The sequence below is a fragment of the Gracilinanus agilis genome, chromosome 1 (assembly GCF_016433145.1).
Source record: "Gracilinanus agilis isolate LMUSP501 chromosome 1, AgileGrace, whole genome shotgun sequence".
In the NCBI taxonomy this organism is placed as follows: domain Eukaryota; kingdom Metazoa; phylum Chordata; class Mammalia; order Didelphimorphia; family Didelphidae; genus Gracilinanus; species Gracilinanus agilis.
In genome coordinates, this window is record NC_058130.1 from 728879064 (window position 1) to 728906025 (window position 26962).

The following is a 26962-nucleotide window of genomic DNA, read 5'->3' on the forward strand; positions in this document are numbered from 1 at the left end:
GAGGGAGGGAGGGAAAGAAAGAAAGAAAGAAAGAAAGAAAGAAAGAAAGAAAGAAAGAAAGAAAGAAAGAAAGAAAGAAAGAAAGAAAGAAAGATGTCCACTGACTTCAAGGACCATGTGGTGACAATATAAAAAGTTCTCAGTGTCCAAACCAAATCATGAGCAATAAAATAAAGGGTTAGTCTTAAATGTGTTTTAAAAAAAAATCTTAAAATACTGTATATACCAAATATAGGCTTTCCTAAAAAAGTCTAAATGCAGTTATAAACTACTGAAGCTTTCATCTGCACTAAGATTTTGGGACATCCCATATAAAATGACTAATATTTCTGTAGTGCTTTAAAGTTTACAAAGATACCAGTCAAGCAGGCAACAGGTATGTATTAAGCACCTAATATGTGCCAAGCTAGATACTGGAACTACAAAGAAAAAGAAATAGTTCTTGTCCTCCAAGAGCTCACATTTTGACAGGGAAAACACATATGTGCCAAATACATACAAAATACACATGTACATATACACAGATATGCATGCGTGCAAACACACAGATACATCTATCACATTTCTTTATACTGGAGCTATGATTTCCACCAGGAAAGAATATGTATTCTCTACCAATGTAGAGTCTGAGAAGTATGTAGTAGAAGTATGTAGTATGTAGTAGAGAAGTTAAGTATGTAGTAGAAGCTTAAAATCAGGTCTTCTAGATTTTGAAGTTCTCTATCTTCCATGACACACTGTCTCTCCACATTAAAAAAACAACAACAAAAAAACACAAATACAAGGTAATTTTTCATATGGAGGACACTAGCAGCTGGGAAGGAAAATCAGAAAAGGCATCATAGAAGGTTAACGCTTGAGCAGAGCTTTGAAGGAAACTTAGAATTCGAAAAAGTGGTAATGCACAAGGGCACATATTCCAAGAATTGAGAAGAAATGTTATATATGAAGTATACTAAAAAATTCCAGTGGGCATGTCTTAAGAGTACAGGAAGGGGAATAATATAACAAAGTATATAATGTCATTATATATAATAATATAATAAGACAAATAAATATAATAAATCAAAATAAAGAGATAAACAAATAAATAAATGAAGATCGACAAAAGATCCAGAAAGGTCCATATGAGGAGTTTATATTTTAACTTCAAGATAACAAGGAGCCATGGGAGTTTACTGAGGAAAGGCATGGTCAGACCTTTTAAAGTCCTTCTGGTTTGATGATCCTATGATAAAATCACTTGTCCTACTTTATTTTCCCTTCTGCTTTTTCCAAAGTTATTGATGATCCCTTAAACGCCAAATTTGATAGAGAAGAGAATCAAAAGTGGTGAAGGGCCTAAAAGAATTGGTTGGAAAATATAAGGACATTTAACTCAGAAAAAAAGGAAATTTAAGGAACATTCATTCTGTTTGGTCCCAGAGGACAGAACTGGGAGCAGTGAATGGAAATTGCAAGACAAGAGTCTGGCTTAGAATGTATTAGAGCTATCTCAAAGAAGAGTCAAGTGCCTTAGGAGGTAGTTCTCTGCTTCCCTGAAGTCTTTAATCAAAGGTAGTTTACAGAGGAATGGCATGGTCAGCCCTGAGGTCCCTTTCAAATGAGATTCTGTGTGAAAAATCACATTTCTACCATGACTATCACAATGCTGCCACTTAACACTAAACTAAGACAGCGGCTTGGTATAGTAACAAAACATAAGTCACCTGACTTGGGGTCAGGACTCCAAAGACCTTAGGAGAATATACCAGAGAAGCATAATATGGCTGCTAGTAAGAGTTCCAAGAGAATGAGATCAGTGTGTTATCTGGGACGTTTTCATGTAGGTGGTAAGCCAAAAGAACTGGATCTACAGTCTTTAATCTTGTAGATTAAAGAATCTACAAATGTTTAATACGTAGCTACTATATATGTGTTAAGCAATGAGGTAGGTGCTACCATACAAAGACAATGGAAACAATTCATAATCTATGGGGAGGCAACATATACATACATAAATATATGAAGAATGATATAAAGACAAGATAACATTGATAGGGGAGGGCACTAGGCACAGAAAGGAATTAGGAAAGGTTTCATGTAGGAAAAGGAGGTACTTGAGCTGAATCCTGAATGAAAATGATTCCAAGAAATAAGTCAGTCAATAAGTGTTAATCAAGTTCCAACTATGTGCCAGGCACTGTGCTAAGTGTTGAGGTAAAAAAAAAAACACCAGGAGTTCTGCTTCTCAAGAAGTTCACAATCTAATGGAGAGACAAGATATATGGAATAAATCTGAGAAAATCTACAAAGGGAAAGTATTATAGGGAATGAGGAAAAGCCTTTAGCAGAAAGTGGAATTTTAGCTGTGACTTAAAGGAAGCCAAGATGCAGAGGAGTGAAGGAACAATCTAGGTTTGGGAGACAGCCAGAGAAAATGCCCTGAGTTGGAAGAAGGGTTATCTCATTTGAGGACCAACAAGGTGGTCAGTGTCACTAGAAGATAAAGTGAGGGTGAGTGAGTAAAGTATAAGGAGACTATCAAGGTAGAAGGTGGTCAGGTAATGGAGGTTCTATGAAAGAGGCTTCTAGAGTCGATCTTGGAGGTGATAGGAAGCCACTGGAATTTATTGAATAGGGGAATGCCATGGTCAAACCCAATTTAGGAAGACTATCTCATCTGCTTACTGGAGGATGGATCAGATCAGGGTGAAACTTGAGGCAAGAGATTGGAAGATTTCAGAGACTATAGTAATAGCCCAGTCATGAGATGATGACAGCTTAGACCAAGTGGTAACAGGGTCAATGGAGTGAAAGGGTTTTATACGAGATGTCACAAAGTTCAAACTGACAGGTCTTGGTCACAGATTACATGGAGGAAGGGGGTGTGAAAGTGAAGAGTCTAGAATACTACCGAGGCTGCAAGCCTGAGTGACAGGAAAAGACAGTAGTGTGCTTGATAGTATTAGGGAAGTAGAGAAAGAATAAAGGTTTTAGGGGAAAGATGATGAGTTAAGTTTTGGCATACTGAGTTTAAGATGTCTGAGGACATCCAGTTTGAAATGTCCAATAGATAAGTTAGAGATCCTGGCTTAGAAACAGAAAAGAGGATAAGATAAGCAGATCTAAGTCATCTTTATACAGAAGAAAATTGAACACCTGGCAGCTGATGAAATAATACAAAAGAAAAGAAGAAGGCCCAGCACAGCCCTTGGAGACATACAGGATTAGAGGATCATGATCCGAAAAAGGTCCAAAAAAGGGGACTGAGAAACAGTCAGACAGGTTCCCCCTGATTTTGCAATAAGTTCTGTATCTTCCATGACACACTGCCTTTCCATATTAATAAATGGGTCCAGACTGAGTAGGGTGATAGAAATCTGGAGAAGAAAGTTTGTTAAATAATACAAAGAAGTCAATAAGAAAAAGGAGAAAAAAAAGCTACTGGGAAATCAACTTGGTAAGGTAGGGAAGGGACGTGAAATTCACTAAGTATTAAGCTTTTTCTATGTGCAAGGTGCTGAGGACAAAGGTAAAAGTTAAATAGTACTTGCCCTCAAGGAACTCACATCTTACAGGGGTGACTCGAAAAATGAATTTTAAATGCAAAATGCTTACAAAGCAAATTCAAGTTAGAATCTAGGGTGGTCCACTAATAACAGAGGTAATTGGGGAGCCCACCGCTTCCCACCCGACCAGTCCAAGCTCTTGGACTCACTAGAGATCTTTACCAGGTTGCAACCCCCTTTACCATCTCCAGGCAGAGAGCCTCTGGGCACGCCCCTCTCTGCACCAATTCAAGCCCGCTCGAGCTCGCCCCCGCCCCCTCCGCGCGCGCCATCTAATGAGGGCGCGTTCCCGTCCCTCACCCCACCCCCACCTCGGACTCGATATCAGACCCCAAAGCAACGCAACTCGGGCCTTAGGCCTCGCGGCTGCCTTCTCCATCCCTCACTCCCGAGCTGAGCATACTCCTCTTTCTCACCTTGAGCCCCAGTGCCTCAAAGCGTCCACTCCCGTCTCCTCAACAGCCTGCTCAAAGAAATCCCAGGGTCCGCTCAAGGGCTAGCGCACAGGATTAGCGCCACGAGACCCTCCGCCGTTATCTCTCTGCTGCCAGATCGACGATTCAATTCTCCACGCATGCGCCCCTCGGCGGCAGCTTCGATCTGCGCACGCGCCACGCTGAGTCGTCACAAACTTTATTGGCTACTTTGTTCATGCACTGCAGGGAGGTCTCGCGCCCCTTATCCCGAAGCGTCTATGTTCCCTGCTCCTCCCTTCCCTAGAACGTGCGAACGGAGCGGCAGTTGGTGTCTAATTCTTCCCACCCGGAATTCCCATACGTCCTGGACTCTAGAAATCAAGGAAGAAACAAACGTGAATAGGGGAGGCGCACGCAACTCATCCATCAACAAAACTTTATTGTGCATCGCGGGCTCAGGCTCTGCTGGGAAACTTTATTGGGTCCCTTTCGACGAACACGAACAAAGCAGAGGTGGAGGGAAGGAGGGGCGGAGTGGGGAGCGGCCCGGCCAGGACTGACTGACTGGCTGGCGGAGCTCGGAGTTCTGAGCCCGGAGCACTAGAGCCCGTGGCCGAGAGGCCTCTCGCCCTCCCTTCGCCACTGAGATGAGGTTCAACGAGAAGGAGCTCCAGGCGTTGTCCCGGCAGCCGGCGGAGAAGGCGGCGGAGATCGGGATGCGGGTTCCCAAGAAGGGCAGCGGTGAGAGCTGAGGGGTGGTGGAACCGAGACAGGAGGGCGCCCTGGAGGCAATGGTTCCAGCTTCCCTGGGACTGTCCCTCTGTGCTCTCAGGAGGAACTCCCAGGGTCTCCCCTGTGTACATAGCCTCCCAAGGCCACCAGCCTTAATCCATCTCAACTGGGCTAACCCCTGACCCCCATTCAGCCCCACCTGCCAGAGGCCCCCCCACCCCACTGACAACCTCCCCTTAAAATTCCCCCAGTGTCGCCACACTGTTCAGAGCCACCCGTCTCAGCCCTCATTGATTGAGCCGAGCCCGGCCTGCCAGAACCCCTCTACCCCCACTGACACCCCCCTTCCTGTGTACAGAAGCCTCCCAGGCCACTAGGCTCAGCCCCCTTCATTAAGTCCTCCTTGTTTGACTCCCGACTGAGTCACCCTCCCTTACTCCCCTAAGATTACTCCCATATAGAGAGCCTTCCAGGCTACCAGAGTGAGCCACACTGCCCAATTCCATAATACTACCACCTCCGGGGTCATTTCTGTGTTTCCAGCTGCCCAGTCTCAGCTCGTCTCCCTCTTAACCCCCATTGAGCACACCCACCTGACTCTCCCCCAGCATATCTAGGTACACAACTTACTGGGCTTTTAGAGTCAGCTTCCCAAACTAAGACCTCAGGGTCACCCCTATGTACATTCTTCCAAGGCCCTGCCCCCAACACCCCCCTCACCTCCATGTATATCCTCAAACATGAGGTTATCCCCCCTTACATAGTTAGTCCCCTTCAACATCCCAGCATCGTTCTCTCCCACCAGGATCCCCTTCCATATATACAGCTTCTCAACCCCCACACCACCCCAGGCCCTCCTCTGCTCCTGTTACAACTTACATGTGTTTCCATGTATTCCCCAGAACCCTGATTCAGATACTGATTGATACTGTGAGCCCCTGGGCAAGTTACTTAACCTTTTAGTTCCCTCATCTATAACACTATGGCATTATAGGAGCTACAGTCCAAGATTTCTTCCTGCTCTAAGTCATTGATCTTGTTAATCTGACTTTCTTATCCAGGAATTTATTATTATTAGATCCAACCTCCTTTTCCTTCTGAATTCAGGAAAGTTATCTCAACTCATATATAGCATTCTAAGTTCCCATCTTCCCAAAGAGAAATCTCCACCTTGATCTAACCCTTCTTGTCAAACTACTAATGAAGCTGTAAAAATGGAATATAGACTCTTGGGGAGGGAAAAGATAATTGTGCCTTAACTGACCTTACCAGCACCACTACCATACCTCCCAAGCAAAAAATTATAAAATTAATAGCCCCATAGGGCAGGTTTCCATGTTCAAGTTCAGCAGCTCCTAGACAGAATCTTACAATATAACCTCCCAAAAGGTTTCCCCAGGCCCTCTGCCTCAACTGTTTTTTCATAGAGAACCTGCCTGTCTAGCCTCTCTTTAAGACTCTCCCCTTTCACCTTTCCAAAGAGAACCCTCCACCCTATTCCCAAAGCTTCTTGACCCTTCTTTCCCCACTGGGGAACAAGGGCCACCCCATTCCACTCCAGGCCTGCCTTCATATCTTTTCAGATAATCCAGGTTCCATCTTAACACTACAATAGGGCTCCTCTTTCTAGAAGGAATTTGGCCATGGTTTGGAGTGTGGCATTGCTGGTAGGGCCACAGAGAGGTACTCAGGAACCAGTAGATGACTAGAAAAGAATCAAGTCAACCCCTAAAATAACTGTTCTGTCGTACTTTGTGTAGCTGGTACAGAGAACCATATTTCCCTCTTTGGAATGAGAGAAGGATTTAGGAGGACAGGAGATTGTATTTTCTGCTATTTTACTTTCCTGTTCTGTCAATGTGTCTCTTTAAATTGGGTCAGACTCTGCTCTCAACAAGGCTGTGAGATTTTCCCAAAATTTAAAAGTTAGGGACATTCTAAAGGGCATTGTTATTTGGGTGGGGGGAGCCTGAGGAAAGGGTGGGAAGACAAAGGGAAGAAGCCTGATCTCACTTGTGCTCTAGGCTCTTTGGGATTTCTTGATAGTGCCCAACTTCTTTATTCATCTTTATCTTTTCCCTCAGTGGTGAAACGGAGGCTTGTGAAGCTGGTGGTGAATTTCCTCTTTTATTTCCGGACAGATGAAGCAGAGGTAGGAGAGCTGCCCCTTGAGGATCTTGGTAGAATCCCTTCCAACACCATGGAGTTTCTAAGCAGGGAGAACCTTTGTACCTCGAACATTTTGATCTGGAAGAAACCTTAGTAATAATATAGTCTGATTCAGGGTGTCAAGTGCTTGGACCACATTACTCCTTAGTGGGGCCTCAACCAGATTAAAATATAATTGGGAAATATTGAACAAAATAAGTAAAAATACACTAGAACATACATAATGTTACCATGTGGTTTTCTAAGCCATCATGTAACACAAATGGATCTTTAGGTACCTACCCAATTCTAAATGAGTTTGACACTACTGGTAGACCCCTCATTTTATAGATGAGGAAAATGAGGCAACAAAGTGTGGCTTTCCTGAGGTCATCTAGGGAAGACAGTGGTGGAGCTAGAACATGGTCCCAGAATCAAGGCTTTTTCCACTGCACTAAGCAGGATCTTTCTGTACTCATCTTATTTCATGTCCTCAGAAGTTATATGACAGGGTTTAAGTGTCACAGGCCAGTGATGGCACAGTTAGAACCACCAGCCAAATCACCCAGCCAGAACTGATCTGGGACAAACAAGGAAAACAAAGGAATGAGCTGATCACATTCTGAGGAGAAGATAGAAGTGAATAACTAGAAAAATGTGTCAAGATGTCAAGTGCTGAGTAGTTTTGGAGGGAAGGCCCTGTCATTGGGGGAGATCAGGAAGGACTTCATACAAACGTTGAGGTTTGAGCTTCTTCTTATGATCACAAGCATTCCTAGCCATGGGGGGCTGTGCAAAGTACAAAGGCATGGAGAAGGAGAAGGAAAAGGCAAGGAATAGAAAAAAGAGTAATTTGGCTAAATCACAAGAGGCTGAAAATAGAGAAATTTAGAAAGAGGGCAGGGGGTGGGACAGGGAACTGTTGACCTTTTTGGTGTTACTGATTTCTCCTCAGAGTAATGCTTTTAAATGTGTAAAAAAAAAAAAAACAAGATTGCAAAAGAAACCAACATTATTAAAATACTATTATCAAAATATTTCAAAGGTTCACAGACTCCAGAGTTTTCCCCTGGTTCAAGGAGAAGGATAATGAGTTCAGCGTTAGACCCATTGAGTTGAAACTGTCTCTAGCACTTCCTGTTTGAAATGTCCATTCATCAGTTAATTTGTGATGTATGATGAAAGCTTGGGAGAGACTAAATGGGCTAGATGTATAGATGTGGGAGTCACCTGCAGAGATATGATAATTGAACCATCTGATGGGGGGAACTACACACCTACACAATTAGAAGGCATGACACAGATGATGAGCCAAGCCAAGGAGACAAAGGAGGAGTGGGCAGACTGGGAGAAGGCAAGTAAGAAGAGAGTAGTGTCTGGTCAGCAGGGTCCCATCCAACAGATAGGTCAAGAAAGATGAGGATTGAGAAAAGTCCATCTTATTTGGCTTTTTAATTTGTTTACAGATTTTTGACTATTGATTTGGTAATTAAGAACTCATTTATAAGATTGGGAGAGCCATTTTATTTGAGCAATGAGGTCAAAAGCCTGATTAATAGGGGAGAAAGGAGGACAGGAAGTAGAGGTACTGAGTAGACAACTTTTGCAAAGAGTTTGAGAAAGAAAGGGAAGACAAAGGATAATAGCTTGAGGGGGTGTAGGGTGTAGTGAACATTTTTTAAAGATAAGAGAAACTTGGCCTTGTTTGAAGGGAATTAGGAAGGAACTATTTGATATGGAGAGTTTGAAAATTTGAGGAAGGGATGATTGAGAAGAAGACTGGAGGGGATGGGAGCAAAGACATATGTAGAAAGGTCAGCCCTGGTAAGGAGAATAGTCACCTCTTTGTTAAAGATCAAGGGAAAAGAGGAAGAACATGGGAGATAATGGCCAAGGGTTTTGAGATAAAAAAGTGAGAGCAGGAGCTCAAAGTACATAAAGTACAGTCAGCGGTGAAGACCTCCACTAAGGAGAGAGAAGGAAAAGGGGTAGAAGGCAGGAGGGAAGAAAGGTTTGGAAAAGCTTTTGTTACTCTTTACCTTAAATCATAGGATGGGACAAGAAATAATCAAGGGTTCTTAATCTAGAGTTTGTGAACTTGGATATGTGCTTTGGGTTTTATATGTAACTGGTTTTCTTTGTTTTTCTGTGTTTTTTATTTTATGCAACTAAAAGCATCATTTGCAAAGGGCTCCAAAGGCTTTATCAGACTACCAAAGATAAAAACAGTAACAAAAAAAGATTCAGATCCCTTGCTTTATATGTTCTTTGCTACTATCCAAGCAAGCCCCTTCAAGATAGTTTCAGAGAGTAGGGAAAAATCCCCCAGGGTACACAGTGAAAATATTCCTGAAAGTAAAGGACCCCTGGAAACTTGTCACTGGGGCTGGATTTTTAACTCAAATGCTATAAATGTACACCCATTTTCCATTCTTTCTCAAACTCTTTGAAAAAGTTGCCCTCTCAGTACTTCTGCTTCCTCTCTTCTCTTCTCCTCCTTACTCCCTATTAATCTGGCTTCTGATCTTATTGCTCAAATAAAACTGCTCTTTCCAGTCTTATCAGTGAGTTCTTAATGTACACATAAGATTTCCTGTTGGAAGTGTTTGAACCACATATACTCCAAATCGGGCTGGGCCCTTGTGTGTCCTAGATAAGGTCATTCCTAGCAAGGGGTTAAGATTCCTAGGGGTCTGTTCCAGATGGTGCACCTGGAGTAACCCCAGGCAGCACTGTATGGTAGAAAGAACTATGGACCTGGAAGATGACCAAGAAGTTTTCTATTCCAAATCCCTGATATTACTGATGAGGCAGCTGGAGCTAGAGAGGGTCAGTGACCAGCTCCCAATCACTTGGACAAGATCAGAGTCCAGCTGGAATCTCTTAAGTCCAAGACCCAGTATTCTTCACTCTGCCTTCAGGCTTGTTCTGAGCCACCCCCTTCCTGAATAAATGGTTTATTTTCTTAGAAGAAATAAGGTTGAAATGTAGTGTCCCAGGTTCTTCAAGGTCAGGGATTGTCTACTCATTTCTACATGCCTCTGTACCTTGCACTCAGGGTTTAGAGCTGAGAGGGGCTTCAGAAGAGGCTACTCAGTCCAACCCCATCATTGTTGAGGAGAAAGAGGCCCAGCACAGTCAGGTGATTTCCCCTTGATGACGAGGGTCATCTGATGTGGCAGAGGCAGGATTTGAACCTGGGTCTGCATCCTGCAGACAGTGCAGCATTGTGGCAACACTACCTTATCTTCCTAGCCATGGGGCAGTTTACAGACTGTCTTTCCCCACAACAGACCTGTGAGGAGATCAGTACAAATACTGTTCTCTTTTGACAGAGGAGGAAATAATAGAACCTTGCTGTAGGAATTGAATCATGGCCACAGAGTGAGCCATTGGTGACTTGGGACCCAAGCCAAGTCTTCTCACCCAGAATCAAGCCCTCTTTCCTAAGGTACACCAGCAGCATCTCCAAGAGTCCCCCAAAAGGGCAGCCATGGCAGGTGGTGATTTATGAGTAGAATTCTATTTCTGTCATGATGACAGGTGGGCATATTTTTTTAAGCATTTCCTGGAAACACCAACTAGAAAATTTCAGACCTGGAGAGACTTTAAAGATGGAAAAATTGGCCAAGAAAAGAAAAGAGATTTGCCCAAGGTCTCAGAACAAGGTACTGACAGTTCTGGCATTTAAACCCAGGCTGTCTAGCTCCCAGGTCACTGCTTTCTCCCCACCAAGCTCCATGATTTCCTTTTTTGTGTCTAATGCATCCCTGCATCATTGAAGACTCACATGAATCCATCCAGTTTGACCTCTGGGCTCCCTTTTCTCCTTCCTTAGTGGTGGCTGTAGGTCACAGGAGAAGACAGGTTTCTTGACTCTGGGGGATTGGGCGTGGTAGAAGAAGCCCAAGTCAATCACTAGTTGACAAGTTTATGCACTTAGTAGATGCTGGGTGCTGAATGTCATGGTGTAAAAAAAGACAGACTAGATTGTCAGAAGGCTTTCCTTTGAATCCTGACTCTTGTTACTTGTCAGCTGAGGGACCTTTTACTCAAAAATGTATTTTTACCAAAATGAATTTCCTCTTCTGAAAAATGAGGTTGGGCTAGAGGACTTTGAAGGTCCCCTTGACCTCTAAAAAGTTCCAGGAGAAGGGGAGGAGCACATAACCCTATTTGCTGACACCACCCATCCAGCTTATTCCTTCCTTCTTGGAATATCTCCTCCTCTGTTTGCTTCCTTTCTTGGTGGGTCCCTTGAAGGTAGAAGCCAGGCCTGTGTGTATTCTGTAGTTAATAACCTTAGTCTGAAGCTTTTCAATTTGCACAAAGCTGGGCAGACCCAATGGCTGCCCTGGGGGCGTAGGTCACACTGGGTGATATAAACTGGGACAGTGGTTGCCACCATTGAGGGGACCCTGATCCAATACTGTAAACTTGTGTTAATGATGTAAGGTAGTAGCCCTGGGTCCTTTCACTGTTTCCTAGAACACCCTTCAACAGATAGCTCTCTCCCTGAGTCTCAATGTCTTTATCTGTCAAATAAGAGACAAACCAGTCTGAATAAAAAGCAGGGAATTAGGGCAGCCAGGTATCTCAGTGATTAGGGATCCAGTCTTGGGGATGGGAGGTCCTGGGTTCAAATGTGGCCTCAGATACTTCCTAGCTATGTGACCCTGAGTAAGTTACTTACATTGCCTACCCCTTACCACTCTTCTGCCTTGGAAATGAATACTTGTATGATTCTAAGGTGAAAGCTAAGCGATTAAAAAAAAAAAAAGCAAAGAATTGGAAAACCTGTTTTTTGCTGTCAGTCTCAGCTTCCCTGTCTCAAATGAGTGGAGTTAGGTGAGATCTGTTGACATCTGAGGATCTATAAAGACAAAGGCTAGGAAAAATCTGGAAGCACTTTACACAGAAAACTGCTCCTTGTTCTTCCTCCCAATTTCTGGGTCCTAAGCCAAAAGTGCTTACTTTAGTGGTCTCAAAACTTTTTCTGTTGTTCTATCTTGCCAGCCCATTGGAGCCCTGCTTCTAGAACATTGCCGGATTGCCAAGGAAGAGCCAAGTGGCTTCTCTATCAGTGAGTCTTGGTTAGACCTCAGAAGAATGGAAAGGTTGGGGGGACGGGGGAAATGTGGGGAAAGATGGGGCCTGCCCTTTTAACTCCACAATCTGTGATTGTGGAACGAGGGCCTAGGAGGGTTCCTAGAGCAGGGTTGGGGAAGACTCATACACGGTCCTTTATTTCCTGTTGTCCTTTCTGGGGTCCCCCAGCTGCCTGGAAGGGGAAGAGGAACTGAACTACTTAAGCCTCAGTCTGCTCTATGAACTACCCCTCTCCCCAGCATGATCCCAACCTCAGAAATTGCCTCTGTTCTGGCTTCTGAGAAAGTGGATGGCCTATGGACCCTGCCCCTAGAATGCATGGCATTTTCTTCTTTTCCCTGGGAGTCTCCAACCCCTCCTCATACTTATCCCAGGCTGCTCTGCCTGGGTGGCTTGACCTTGGGATAGCAGAGGCTCCGGCCTGGCTCCTCCCAGTCCTCCTGAGAAACAAGTGCCCTTTGTAATAGAGTGCTGCCGCACCCAGGGCCCTCCCTCTTCTCAAGGTCAGCCTGAGCTCCTGGCCTTGGCCTACTGCAGCTGGTGCACATACCTGGGGATCTCCTCTTGCTCCCTTGGCTTAAACCTTATAGGAACTCACCCATTCCCTCAGAACCTATTATCAGAGGGAAAGTAGGCCTTCCTTCCATTTAGCAGTAATGCCTTTTCTCTACAGACAGATTTTATCCCTTTATAGGAGACGATGGGCTACCATACACAAAGCTAGCCTGACACAGCAAGACTGCAAGGCCACCTTTGTGCATTTGGGGAGGGGTGTGCAGTGGCCAGGAAACACCTCCTAAAGCATGTGGTGTAGTGGAAAAAACACCTGATTTAACCACGCTTCAAAAATCATGGCTGCATATATAACCTTGGGCAAATCATTTCCCCTTCTCTGGTGCCCCTGGGATGAGGGGACTGGACTAGCCCATCTCCAAGGTCTCTTCCAGCTCTGAATCCTCTGATCTCAAGACCACTCCCAAGACAGCTGAAAATTCTACCTATTGAACCCTCCTTTGGCCCAGTATTGCTTTTTTATTTTTTTTTTCAGGATACCTCTCTTACAGTAAAGAACTTCACTCTGGGAGATGAATTTAGGCATGGAATCTCAGAGTTGGAAGGACCCTCAGAGGTCATCTACTCCAGCATCTATCCAGATTGAAATACCATCAGTAACAGGGAGTTCACTTGCCCTCTTAGCAAGCCCATTCCATATTAAATAGGTGAACAGGTTTTTATTTAGGTTGAACCAAAATCTGTCTCCTCTTGTTCTTATTCTGTTCTCTGAATCCAAATAGCAAGTCTTTTCTCGTGATAGCCCAGGAAATATTTTAAAACAGCTACCACACTTCCTCGAAGTCTTCCCCTCCTCAGTTCCTTTAGTGGCACTTGAATCATCTAGTCCCAGTAGTCTTCCTGATAAATGAAGCTCCAAATTGGCCATTGTGCTCATGACAAGAGCAGAAGCCACAGCCTAGAGAAAACTGTTGGATCCCAAAGTGGGTACACAAGATTTCTATTTATTCAGCTGTTTGATCAGTAACAGCACATCACACTGCTGACTCCTGGAGTTCACTAAAAGTCTTAGGACTTTTTTCACAAGAACAACATGTTGTCTAAGTTCACTTCCCCTATCCTATGCTTTTGGAACTGATTTTTTTTCAATCTCCTTGTAGGTCATTCTTGCTTATTAAATTTTATCTTGTTAACTACGACTACAGCATTACTCTGATCTACTGGTCTAGTAAACATTTCTTTTATTTTTTCTAATTTATTATTTATTTTTAGCATTCTTTTTAAATTTTGAGTTCCAAATTCTCACCCAGCCTTTCCCTCTCCCAGAGAAGGCAAGCAAAATTATATCAGTTATACATGTGAAATCATGCAAAACATATTAGCTATATCATTTTTTAAAAGCCAAGAAAAATAAAGCGAAACGTTTGGATTTCAGTTTGCACTCAATTAATCATTTTCCTCTCTTTCCTCAGAGGTGGGTAGCGTTGTGTTATCCTGAGCCCTTGGGAATTGTCTTGGTTCACGGTATCAATTAGCCAAGTCTTTCACAGCTGATCATCATTACAACACTGCTGTTACTGTGCCACAGTGATCTGGTTCTTTTTCTTTCAAAAATGGAAATGAGGTTGGAGTGGAATGGTTTGTCCTTGCTGAGCCTACTATGTTGTCTCCTAGGGAATAACTATTTTCCCCTGTCCTACAAATTATTCTTATAATGAGGAATTCTAGAATTTTGTCAAGGACTAAATTCTAGTTCATCACATTGTTTTAAGTATCTACTTTCTGAAAACCGTGCTATTTTATTTTATTTTCTAAGCTATGACAATCAGGGTTCAGAAGATGATGAGAAAGGTGAATATCCCAGGGAAGGTCAGGTCTCCATCAAGAATCCTATTCCTTCTTTAATATTTTTGTCTCTATCATGACTTAAAAAGGTCCTTTTTAAAAATTTATTTACACATAATAACAGATTTCCATATAAGTTTTCCAAAGTCATATGATCCAAATTGTCTCCCTCCATCCCCCTCCTGGAGCTGGCAAACAATTCAATCTGGGATATACATGTATTACTCAAAATATAATTCCATATTGTTCATTTTTGTAAGTGAATAATACTATAAAGCCAAACCCCCAAAACATAAAACAAATAAACAAGTGATAAATTGTATACTTTCATCTACATTCCATCTTCAATAGTTCTTTCTCTGTCGGGGAAGAGCATTCAAAAAGGTCATTTTTGTTATATTTTGCATACGTTTACAGGACTGTGTTGCTGTTCCCGTTTCCTCTCTTAATTCTCTGATATTTGTCACTGAAGAAAACAAGTTCCTTGTTTACCCACATTTGCTTTTAAGTCCCTTTTCCCTTTCTCTCTTTTTTACCAGTTAACCAAACTATGCTGTAAGGACCCTCTTGTGCTGAATTCCCTTTGAGAGTCTCAGGCTTGCCCTAACTTCACTTTTTTTCCAAGCCACTGCCCTCAAATGGAGTGAGCATAAGTTCAAATGTCCAGCATGCCTCCTTTTTTTTTTTTTTTTTAAACCCTTACCTTCCATCTTAGAATCAGTACTGTGTATTGGTTCTAAGGCAGAAGGGCAGAAGGGCTAGGCCATGGAGGTTAAGTGACTTGCCCAGGGTCACACAGCTAGGAAATGTCTGAGGCCACATTGGAACCCAGGACCTCTTGTCTCTGGGCCTGGCTCTCAATCCACTGAGCCACCCAGCTGCCTCCCAGCATGTTTCTTTTTAACTATGCTGAACTCTTTAAGATGTCTGGTCATCTCTACTTCAATGACTAGTGCTTCAAAGATGAGAATCAAGGGGGCAGCTGGGTAGCTCAGTGGATGGAGAGCCAGGCCTAGAGACGGGAGGTCCTAGGTTCAAATCTGGCCTCAGACACTTCCCAGCTGTGTGATCCTGGGCAAGTCACTTGACCCCCATTGCCTACTTTCACCACTCTTCTGGCTTGGAGCCAATACACAGTATTGTCTGGTAAGGGTTTATTTAAAAAAAAAAAAAAAAGATGGGAATCAAGGCTAACACTGCCATTCTTTTCTTTGCTTCCTCTTTCCTGAAATTTGAGCTTGCCATTTAGGTGGTGAACATGGCTTTTTTCAGCTGCTTTTCAAGGAGAAAGACCTTCCCTCGTCTGGATAGATTTAGTTTCTCATCCTACCTGTATCTTGTGTCTCAGACAGCTTCCTCCATTCTAATCCAGTACTCAAACGGCCCTGGTAATCTACAGAATGCAGACACTCTTGTCCATAAACTGGGAAGGAGGCAAGAGAATGAAAGTGGAATAGCTAGGACATGTTTGACAAGGGGTTCAAGGAACCTCCTGCCACCAGCTCCTACTGGTTGTCCTGGTGTGGTATCCCATTGCCTGTTGGATAGTCCCCGTTCAGAAGACTTCTCCTTTGCCCCTCAGGTTTCATTGAGGAGCCCGACAGGAAGTACTACTTTGAGTGCAGTAGTGAAGAACAATGTCAGGAGTGGATTGATGCCCTGAGGAGAGCGAGGTGGGTTTGGGGGATGAGCAGAGAGCTGGTGTAAAGTTCTCAGTAGACTTCTATGCTTTTGTTACATTAGTGAGTGGTATGGAGTGGTATGGAATAAGCACCCCCAGTGAGCAGAGAATATTCCAAAGGCAGGGGAGAAAAGAGAAGAGGGAGGGCAGGGGAACACAAAATGGGGCAGTGGTTCTGGCTAGTCTGGGGGTGTGGGGGGAGGCCAGGCAGGCAGCCTTTGGGCACCTTTCCTTCCCACATTGCCAGATGTTGGCTGATTAAGGATGCCTTTTTGGCTTATGAAGATATGTGGACATTAGCATTTCCTTTTCTAGCATTAGGGGGTTTTATTGTGTTCTGTGTAGAAATGGCTCCCTGAGTCACCCTCTTTGTGCCTCTTCTTACTTCCCAGCTATGAGTTTATGCGGAGAAGCCTCATCTTTTATAGAAATGAGATCCAGAAGATGACAGGAAAGGTGAATATTCCGGAAAAGGACCTCCTCATCTTGAGATCTAGTTTTTTGATACACCAGGATCCTAGTTGTGAGCTCAGGAGTTTGAGACCGTCTCCAAACAACCCTGTTGTGGAGATGGGATAATATGAAGGACAAAGGCTTAGCTCCTTCCCTTTCTGACTTGAGTAAGGCCTGTGGAAGGGGCTGTGCTCTTGGAGACAGTCAGAATCATCTTTGCCTCAGTTCTGGCAAACCCACCTGGCTTCTCGGTGTCTTATTTTAAAAGTTCATTTTGGACTTCAAGTGTGATATTTCTTTTCCTTTCCCTTTTTTTTAAGCCTTACTTTACCAAATACTAAGTATCAGTTCCAAGGCAGAAGAGCAGTAAGTGCCAGGCAAGTGGGGTTAAGTGACTTGCCCAGAATTACACCTGTGAAGTATGAGGTGAAATTTGAACCCAGGACCTCTGGTCTCCAACCCTGAGCTACCTAGCTGCCCCTGTGAGATTTCTAACCCCTTTCCCTCTACCCCCAGGCTCAGTGTGGAAATAAGAACCTCTTAGTACTGACTGATGAACTAATTGGTGGAAAATGAGGCCCTTCTCTCCCTCATAGTTGAGCCTGTAGAATGGAACTCTGGGGATGCTCCTTCAGGACTCTTTTCTCTCCCCTGTCCCAGGACCCCCTGGAGCAGTACGGCATCTCCGAAGAGGCCAGGTTCCAGCTGAACCCTCACTAGACATGAGCATCTCTCCTAAGAAAAGTCTGCCTTCCTCAGTCTCCTGCCTGCCAGTGTTCTCTCCAGTGATTATTGGGGGTGGGAGAGGGAAGGGGGGAAAAGGAGAAGAAAGGATTGAATGGCCTTGGGCCTTCTACAGCAGAAACCCTTCATGGACGACGTGGATTGTCTCAACAAAATGAGCCCAGGAGGAAGGGGATAAAAATTAAGAGTTTTCCTTCTTGGATTGAAAAAAATAAGCATGGACTAGAGATTGGGTGTTGACAAGCCCTTCATGGCCTTGTTTCCTCTGCAGAAGAGAGTAAAGACAGGGATGGGGGGGTGGGGAGCTATCATGAGCTCCATGCAGCCATGGAAACTGTCCTTCAAGCCCTCATTTTTGTTAAGGCCTCTTCCATCCTTTCTAGGGTAAGCCTGGTGCTTTCCTCTTATCCCCTGGCCCTAGAGGCAGTGAGCCTCAATTGTGTGGCCTTGAACAAGTCATTTCCCCATTGGGACCTTGTTTTCCCTATCTGTAAAAGGACAAACTAGATTGTCTCAACCGAGGTTGCATGCCAGTTGGGACAGAGGAGTAAGAGGAAAAGGTAGGACAGGAGATGCAGGGGCCATCCCTCCCTCAGGGCTTTCTGGCAGGGCTTGGTCAAGCCTTCTCTAACTCCACTGGGGCAGCCGAATTCTTCATTTCTGACATAGCCAAAAGCTTGGAAGAAGATGCCAGGTTGAGCAAAGTAAACAAGGCTTGTGTTGGCCCTGGTCCTCCTCAGGCCTCACACAGGCCCGAGAGTGTGCCCCTACCTGAAGATGGCCTGGAGCCAGAGGATGCTGCCTCTGCCCACATGCTTTTGGCCACAGGGACTGGACTTCTATCTCCCCAACCACGTGAATGTATGATTCTAGATGATGCTGTGAATGGCCTTGGGGGGGGGAGGCCAAACCCCATGTGATTGTTGATAATACTACTTTGGGGTATAATCCAGCTGGAATGAAGCTGTCATTTTCATTTCTGCTACCATTTCACCAGGGAAGCAGTTGTCCAGGTACTGTCCTAGGTTGGGGCTTGTGGGTTTTAAATAAATGTTGCTCTTTTTTCAAGATTCCTTTGTGAGGCTTCTCTTTTGGGAGGACAAATAGCAAGACCCTAGGGAGGTGGCCATCTGGGGCCTTTCCCAGAGCCCTATAAGAGAAACCATAGATGATCCAAATGGCCTCTTCACACCTCCTCAGAGAGAAGGCAGATAGTCTAAGCCAACAGAGCTAAACATGATACTCTAGCAAGTCTTCCACCCAACCTGCAAAAAAAGTGATGTTTAATAAGTAACCTGGGAGCCTGTGTGAGTCTTGGGCAGGGCAGGATGAGGGGCTGGAAGCATGAGTGACCTCCCCCATGTCCTAGCTCTGCTAGACCTGCTCTTGCCCTTGCTTTGAAGTCTTTCCATTTCTTCCAGGGCAGGAGGTTGGCTGCTTTTATGGCTTCAGCGGGCTGCCAGATCTTTAGGACACACACACACACACACTACCTTCTGTCTTGGAATCAGTATTGAATTATTTTATTAGAGTATTAAATAATGGTTTCAAGGCAGAAGAGCAGTAAGGGCTAGGCAATGGTGGGTTGTGATTTGCCCAGGATCACACAGCTAAGAAGTATATGATTTGAACCCAGAACCTCCCGTCTCTAGGCCTGACTCTCAAATCCACTGAGCTACCTAACTGTCCCCTTTTAGGATTTATTTTTAAGTGGTGCCAGGTCATCCAAAGACATGATATAATAAAGGCCTGGACTTGGGGAGCAGCACAGCACTGGAAGGCCTCACCCTCCAAATGACGCTAAATGTGGCCTCTGAGGTCCCTTCTAGCTTTGCATCCGATTCTAAGAGGTGTTTGAAACTGAGGTGCAAATATCACCACCACTCAGGTTCAATTTCTCAGTGACAGGCTCTGAGAGGAGCACAGTGTGAAAAGATACAATTATGGTTTCCTTCTACATGTCTATTTGATCTTTAAAAGCAGATTTATTGGGGATTGGGAGAGAACTGTGAGAGAGTGTGTGTGTGTTAGGGAAGGGGTGTGATGCAGTGACTACCCAGCAACTTTAAGCTACTCTAATTATTTGTCTGTGTTTTAGTTTTCCCATCAAGAGAAATATGAGGGGGAGGAGCTGAAAGGCTCAGCACAAACATAATATTAATAGATGACTATGATAAGAAATGGAACCATCACGTTCCTATCATCCATCTTTAATACTGAATAAAAGTTCCCATTAAAAACATAGACAAGTGAAAATAAATATTTTTTATTTGAATCTAGAGGTGGAAATGAAGAATGTTACAGATTTCCCATAGGAAAGGATACTTAAACCAACAGCCTGAAGAGGGAAGCAACACAGCGATACACACAATTAAAATACAGATCTTAATATAAAGGCAAACTTAAAAGCATCTTTTCAATTACAAATCAAGATAGACATGAGGAACTGAAAGCAACAGAAGGGAAAACATTTTAATTTCGGAACTGTGAAGAATTAATTACAAGCATGAGAGGGGAAAAGGATCAGGATTAGCTATTTCCTACTAAAAAATGAACGGAATGACAATGTATTGACATAAATTAAGGGAAACAATTTGAATTTTAAATAAGTCACAAATTCATAGACTAAAGCATATAAACTAATTCCTATTGACTAGGAACCATCCCATAGCACATGTCCTAAGCAAGAGGTGGGTGTGTTTGTTTTTTTTTAATCCACTCCGGGGAAGGGATTGTTTTAGTTGTTAAAAAGTTTAACAAACCAATTCCTGAGCAACAGTAATTTCATAACCTACTTCATTTCCCTTAAGAACCCTCTGCTCTCCAATAGCTCAGAATCCCATGCCTAAAAGCCATCTGGAAAGAACAAAGTCCAAAGAATTTTCACAAAATCAAAAGTTGACCAATTGGCTAAAGGGATGCAAACCTTTAACTCTCATAAGCTGAAGATCTCATGTTTCTCCCTTCCCCCACTGTCTCCTAAAAAGCACCTTTATGAAAGGCTAATCTCAGTGAAGCATACAGGTGTACCTTAGAGTCACAGGGCAACCTGAAGGGTTAATAATGTATAATACATTATAATTATTCATCAGCATTTAAAGTGACACACACATTTTTTCTTCCTTACAGGAGCGAAATTATTTTTCAATCCCTAAAGAGTTTCACAAGTGCCATATACTGAGAGTATCGTTCGGGTTAATCTTGGGCATGTGCTCTGGTAGCCAGAGTAATGTCTTGTACGGCAATACTCCAGTCAATATGTGTGTGCATGTGTGTGTACACGGCTTTTTTAAATGTAGAAAGTAGAAACAAAAATGGCACAAAACAATAATTTCCCCAACATGTTTATGAAAGATAACCAGCCACTGTTCAAAAGACTGTGCAGTTTGAGAGTACAGAAGGACTCTCCAACAACTCTTTTTAGATAAACACATACTAACTGAATGTGTCCCTTTTCCCTGCGTTAGTGCTGCAATGCCAACTCCCAGAGATACTTGCTTCCCTCAGCAGGTGAGAGCCTAGCCCAGGGGAACTGAGTACAAGGAATAGGAGCTACTGCTGGGGAGGAAGGCAGAGATGTCACCTAATTGCTTCCAGCCAGGAGAGGTAGGGAAGGACCAGGAAGAGGAAGGAAGGGGCCTTGGAGATCAGTGCTGAGAACTTGGAACTTAGATATGCTCCTTTACCTAGGAAGCCAAGAGGGAAAGGAAGGGCCTACTTTTGCAGAAAGGGATTGGATGATTCCTAGCTCATCTATCCACAGCATAGCACCTGGAGCAAGGAGAGCACCAACTTCACAGGAAGGAGAGGAGACAATTTCCCTCTTGAATATTAAGTTGTTTTTGTTTTTTTAAGAGCTGATATATAGCACCATCTTTGAAACTGGTCTTTTACTCTGAAGCCCAAGTCAAGTATGTTAAGTTCCCTAAAGAGTCAGCCCAATTCTGTTTCCCACCCGCAATCCAACTGTGCAAGAGAGCAAGTGAGAGGTGCCCAGAATTGCCCTGTTCCTACGCTGCTTCTGGCTAACCAAACATGCCAGGTCTTTGGAGGGGAATAGTCATCCCCTGAGAACTTACAGGGAATTGGGCAGAAAGGGGAAAAAAATGAGGCAACCCTACAAATGTGACATGTTCCCATCATCAAGTAGATTGCAGGCAATCGACACTATTAAGAAGTCAACACTAGACTGAGTCTTTCAGGGCAGTCTGCTAGCTTCTGAGGGGGCCGTCCCCATCTACAACTGTATTCAAAACCCCAGGACCTAGTTCAAGGCCTGCTGAAGCTATAAATCTCCAGCAGCTACCAACTTATGAAAAGTGGGTGTTATCCAAGAGCCAATAGCTCAGAGCCTTTCCAATGAGGGATAGACAACTGAAGATGAAAACAAACAGAGAAAATATGGTCCGGAAAAAATTATCAGGAGAACCTAAAAGAATTGGGGACAACTATAAAAGTTTAGAAGCAAAAAACCCCAGATATATGATCATCCAATGTAGGAATACCCCTAACAACATGCCTAAAGGGAACTCAGACCCCTTTCAACATGGACTCCTGGACAAGCTGACCCAGAAGCCAACCAGCCACCATTTCTGCTCAATAATAATCTTATGGGGAAGTGGGAGGAGAGATGGGGCAGGTGGACCAGAGATAAAGAAATGGCTCAATCTCATACTTTTCAGACCTTTCTTGCCCAACTGGACATACCCTGTTACTCCTGGCCTATTCACTCAACATTCATGGGTCTGCAGCTGTCTTTCCCCTCAAAGAACAGAGAGAGGAAGATCAATGGGAAACATTATCCAATCACTCGAGAACTTCTCAAAGCTTTGAACACCTCAGCACCACTGTCCCTCAAGCAGTCTCTTGGCATTGTAAAGCCCTTAGGATATTCTCTTCACATGGTCCACCCATCCCCTCATAAACTGGATAAAATCTTTATGGGCTGGGGGTGGCATGTCAAATGTCCTCAACTGGAGGGAAGAGCCAACACTTTTGCAGTCCCACTCTTTTAAACGACTTGCTATTGTTGGGGAACCAGCAAAACTTGACCGGGACATAGACTCCTTATACCAGGAAGAATCGTTCAACATAGGTTTACAAAGTTGCTTTCTAAACATTTATAAATTTAGATGTGAATTAACTGACATTCTGGGGATCTGAAAATTGTGGGAACACAAAGTACAATTTTAATTGTTTTGCTTCCTAGTTTGACTTAACTCCTGAGGAAAGAGAAAGTCCAAGCTCAGGCCATGATCAGACCCCTGTATGAGATTTAGTTTCTAGTTGAAAGGTGATTCAGTCAGTTGAGACTTGGCACACCAGAGTTGTTCTGGAGGAGTCTAGCATAAAGCCTAGAATCACTTCAAATAACAGCCTTTCTAGACCTAAGGCTTCACCTCTGCTGGTGACTCCAGAAAAGTCCAACAGTAGAGCTGGTTTCCTTCTTTAATTTGCCCTCGGGGCCAGGAATATTAAATCCAAACTGTCCACAGATAAACTCCTCTCCCCCAGCAGCCTCCAAACATCCATACTTGGGCATCAGGTCAAGGTAAAAATAAACAGCAAAGATGCCCGGGGGTGTGGGGGGGGGGGTGAGCCCTCTTCTAAAAGAAACTCTTGGAGATCAAGTACTAGAATCAGTGCTTTAAGTACTGGGATGCCTTGGTCCCAATGGCTTTCTGAAGTAGACTTTAAAAACAAATGATGACCCTTAAGGGTCTCAACATGTTGGCTGATGTTCCTATGAGAATTGCTCTTGGGATTCTATATGGAAAAGCAGCTGAGGGAAGAGTAATGGCAGCCTGCTTAGCAAACTGGGCAAAGGGGGAGACCTGGGGACGCTAATTACCTCCTGACAGAAGCCGGACTCCAAGGGTCTCACCTTTGAGCCAGAAACACTGAAAAATTTACTAATAAACAGATTTGCCAAATAGTCTCACACTTAATTCTGGTCACCACTAATTTTCCATGCAGATCCTGACTACCCTCAGTCTTGAGCTGAGCTGGGAAATGATGAAAAGTTTTTTTCCTAATCCTGAATCCCCATTTAAACAAACCACAAGGAATGGCAATGGCCTCACCATTTTACATTGCCCTCCCTTCTCCAAAAACACATCCACTGCCTTACAAAACAGCAGCTCTGTAATGTCAGGAGATAGCACAGTGAGACTGCTCTCACCTCTACTTGAGCATGTTAAATTTTTATAGGCTCCCCAAACACCCAAAAGATATGCATCCAGGTTTGGGCCTCCAGGGGAACCTTTGCCAGGAGATACACCTCCTGACAGTCAAGGTCCACACAGGACATCTGGGAGGAAAACTGAAAGCTGGACAACTCATGAGTTACTAGGCTTCATTTCGTGACTTCCTGGATTCCAGGGAATATTTCCAGCTTCTACTAGAAGCTACCACGGACAGTTTCCCCAGACACCATGTCTGCTGCCCTTCTGAGTATCTTCTGCAACTCCTCCTCCATTCATTTCTTCCCAACAGTCCTACTCAACTTGCTAATTTTTGCTGAGTACCGACAGTGAAACCTTCACCTTCCTGTGGCTCAGTGCAGGAATAGGGGTGGGGGGGAAGGATAGAAGAGGGTTGAAGAACAGGGATAATCACCAGCTGGGGAACTCTGTAGCAGAGGCTGAAGCTTGGAATACCTAATCCAGCAACTGGAATCTAAACACAATTCTACACTGAGAACACTCCCAGACACAGCACGCTGGGTTTTAGGCAATAACCTGATTCAGAGAGACACAAATAGAGAAAATACTATCAAGATTAGTCATTTAATTCATCACTAATTAATTGATGAAGCCTAACACGATGTGGCCAAGCAGAAGAAATTAATCAAGGTAGATAAGAACAGCTTAGGAGGAAATGTGTTTCTTCATCCTAGGGCTGCCTATGAAAACAGGATGCTTCATTCAGTAAGCTTTGTAGGAATGGATCTAAGGAGGTCAAAAGGCTTCCAAAGCCTTTGTCGGCTCTGACTGAACACTTGCTTAGGCAGGGGGACGCTGGGTCTAGTCAATATACTATGGCAATTTGTGGTTATTGCCATTTCCTATTTGAGTACTTGGTCTAGTCCAGGATACCAAGTCTCAAAATGAGAAGCTTAAAAATGGAACCTATACCCTTTTTTTGTGCACTTGAATAAATAAAAATGTTTTGTAATTTCTTTCCTCTCTCTTTTTTTTAAAAGTTTACTGTGCATTATACAATCTAAAAATAAATGAAATCAAGTATATGAAATTTATAAATTTTCATCACATCTCTATAAAATACCGTCACTTCCTTAGCGTGACACTTTTCTGTACACAGAACACCAGGTCACAAGACAAAGAATTTTGTTGCCACATCATCAGATCGGTGCTTAATAAGATAGTTGTGTGGGATTTGTGTGAATGTGTGCATGTGTGAATGTGTGAGAACTACCGTTTTAACCTACTGAAAAGCAAAGAAATACAAAAGCGAATGCACTTAGTACAAAGGCCAAGCCATCTGGGGGTCAAGTATCAAAAACTTACTGACAAAATACAGAGTACTCTGAATAAAAACAACAAAAGCTGAGAAATCAAAACTTGCTCCAGCTTAGAAATTAATGTCCAATGTTGCCATGTAGAATTAAAATGGGCCTGACCAACACCAGTAATTATGCACCCTGTTCATATGCCAATGACATCCCTAAAATAAAGGGCTGAAAGAATTAACAATATAGCAGGCAAAATTCACAGTGACAGGGAAACTCAGTGATGGGTGGTATGAGACAAGTAAAACATTTAGTGAAACTAGCTTAAGGTATTCTCAATTCAAGATAAACTGTCTGAGTAGATTGTAACAAGGACTAAAGACCAGGCTATCTACAGCAGCTGGTCAAGAAAGTGAAGGACAGTCATATAAACACAGCTGCTTAAAGGAGTTGTTTTTCAAAACAAAACAAAACCCACCAAGGCCCCAAATCCACACATCGACTTTTTTAGGACAGGTGTAGCCTTTGGTAAATGAACAGAGTGACTTGAATAAATAAAGCAGACTTTCCCATGAACTGTATTTGGCATTGGTCAACCCTCTAAAAGTCAGCACCAAGGAGAACTACAGAGGCACAGTTCTGATGGATGAAATAGCACCGAGAACAAGCTGTTGACATCTCTGCTGGTGTGCCAGTCCTTTATATATATCTTATTTATTTATATATTTTCTTATATATAGTTATTTATATTTTCTTAATAAGTTGCCTTTTATGACTTAGATGGAATAAAATAAGTCAAAATTGTTTTTACTTTTTAAAAAATGATAAATACTTTATCTAAAACTATTGACAATACAAACTGGAGCCTTTAAGCCATTTCTTCTGCAGTTTCTTTTTTTAAACTCCGATTCACAGTAGAATATTCTTTACTCTGTCGTACTTAAAAAATTTTTTTGTTTACGTTGTCATCCAGTAGTTTGTGAGTTGAAACCCTTGCAGGCCAGGTGAGCACCTTTCAGTGGAAGCTGAGTGAGTTGGTCCACGATGTCCTTGCATAGGTCACATGGGGTTGAGGTAGAAATTCTAGTTACCTAGAAGGAAGGGGAGGGAAAGAAGAAAGCAAGCAAAAAAATCAAAAATTTGTCCCATGATTTTCTAACATTAGGTTGGCCAGGAAAGTCAAAACAGTCCTATAAAAAAGCATATCACAGTAACCTTTTCAAGGGACGTGCAAAACGAACAAAAATTCATTTTTTGGAATTAATGGGGAAGCAAATGGAAAGGAAACTGAGGCCACAGAAGATTAAGTGACTTATGCCTTTTTACTTAATGGAACAAGCTACTGAATCTGGGAGATCTGATGCCTTCAGAGATTATAAAAAATTGAACTGACAGATCTTCCTTTGCCAAAAGCATTTGCAGACATCTGAGAATTAGCGGGTACTCCACCCTCCCCAGGGAAGCATTAGCTAAGCTTGACAAACTGTGAAAAGGATTGGCTGAAGACTAGGCACTCCAAGGGTGGAGCCAGGCACTGTCTTTGTTGCACTGGACAGTTTTTGGAAAGCCCCTTCCTTCTCTGTGTGTGCCCCAGCCACCTCATCTAAGGACACAAGAAGACACACAGCAACAGGAAGAGGACACCGTCTCCTCCCTTTGGGATTATCTGCCAACCAAATCTCTTGCTCCTCTTTCTGGCAGGTCTCAACCACGCTCTTCTTTTTTTAAGATGGTATTTCAGTTCTTCTGAATGATGCCAGGAAGGGCAAGCAATGAATTCAGCGTTGCAGCAGCATTAGCAGCTAGCTCAAGAAAACAGAGGCAAGTGGGGTTTTCTGAGCAAGGCTGACGGCCCCAGGCTGTCAAAACTCCCTTAAATCCTACCCTGGTTTGCTGTGTCTCAGATGATTGTCTCCTACAGAACTAGGAAAACGGTCACAGCAAGTGCTTCAAGTTAATTGATAATAATTTACCAAATGCCTACAACACCAACAGTCCTAACACTATAAATAAGAATAGTAGCATACTTCATTTAGAAAGCACTGGGGAGTGGGGTAGGGGGGATGTGGTGGAATGCTAAGAGGTGGCTCAAGTCAGATTGAAAGATTTATTCTTGAAGGAGCAGTGATTTCATGATGTGTTTTCCTTCCACCAAATTATTTCAGCCTCTAAGGTCTTGGTGAGTTACTGAAGCTAACAAATTCACTGCCCTGAAGCCAAGTAGGTGGGGGAGCTTTTCTACATGACATATTTGGGCTGTTTCAAAGGTCTTTGTGCAGTGTTAAGTTGCAAAAATTTA

The 26962-nt window shown here is 43.4% G+C and overlaps 2 protein-coding genes across 4 annotated transcripts in view; one reads left to right on the forward strand and one right to left on the reverse strand.

Annotated features, from left to right (window-relative positions):
* The window catches only part of SF3A2 (splicing factor 3a subunit 2), a 26474-nt gene extending 22385 nt beyond the window's left edge, over positions 1-4089 (reverse strand). For both annotated transcript variants that reach the window (XM_044658613.1, XM_044658612.1), the window contains exon 1: positions 3968-4089. The gene's annotated coding sequence lies outside the window, so the exon portion shown is untranslated. The remainder of the gene's footprint in view (positions 1-3967) is intronic.
* A 137-nt stretch (positions 4090-4226) lies between these two features.
* Positions 4227-18262, forward strand: PLEKHJ1 (pleckstrin homology domain containing J1). 2 transcript variants are annotated; one of them, XM_044672019.1, is made up of 6 exons: positions 4227-4708; positions 6784-6851; positions 11864-11930; positions 15897-15987; positions 16388-16451; positions 17109-18262. In XM_044672019.1, exons 1-6 carry the CDS (start codon positions 4615-4617, stop codon positions 17166-17168), a joined length of 444 nt encoding a protein of 147 aa, XP_044527954.1. In that variant the 5' UTR covers positions 4227-4614; the 3' UTR covers positions 17169-18262. The 2 variants fall into 2 exon arrangements, with proteins under 2 accessions (XP_044527954.1, XP_044527945.1); XM_044672010.1 differs by lacking the exons at positions 15897-15987; positions 16388-16451.
* The last annotated feature ends 8700 nt before the right edge of the window (positions 18263-26962 follow it).

Bases quoted from the DNA above. Each gene is read 5' to 3' on its own strand.
- PLEKHJ1 (XM_044672010.1), top strand. From the start codon at position 4,615: ATGAGGTTCAACGAGAAGGAGCTCCAGGCGTTGTCCCGGCAGCCGGCG. The intron at 4,709-6,783 runs GTGAGAGCTGAG...CTTTTCCCTCAG, and splicing joins GGTTCCCAAGAAGGGCAGCG to TGGTGAAACGGAGGCTTGTG. The intron at 11,931-17,108 runs GTGAGTCTTGGT...CCCCTGTCCCAG, and splicing joins GCCAAGTGGCTTCTCTATCA to GACCCCCTGGAGCAGTACGG.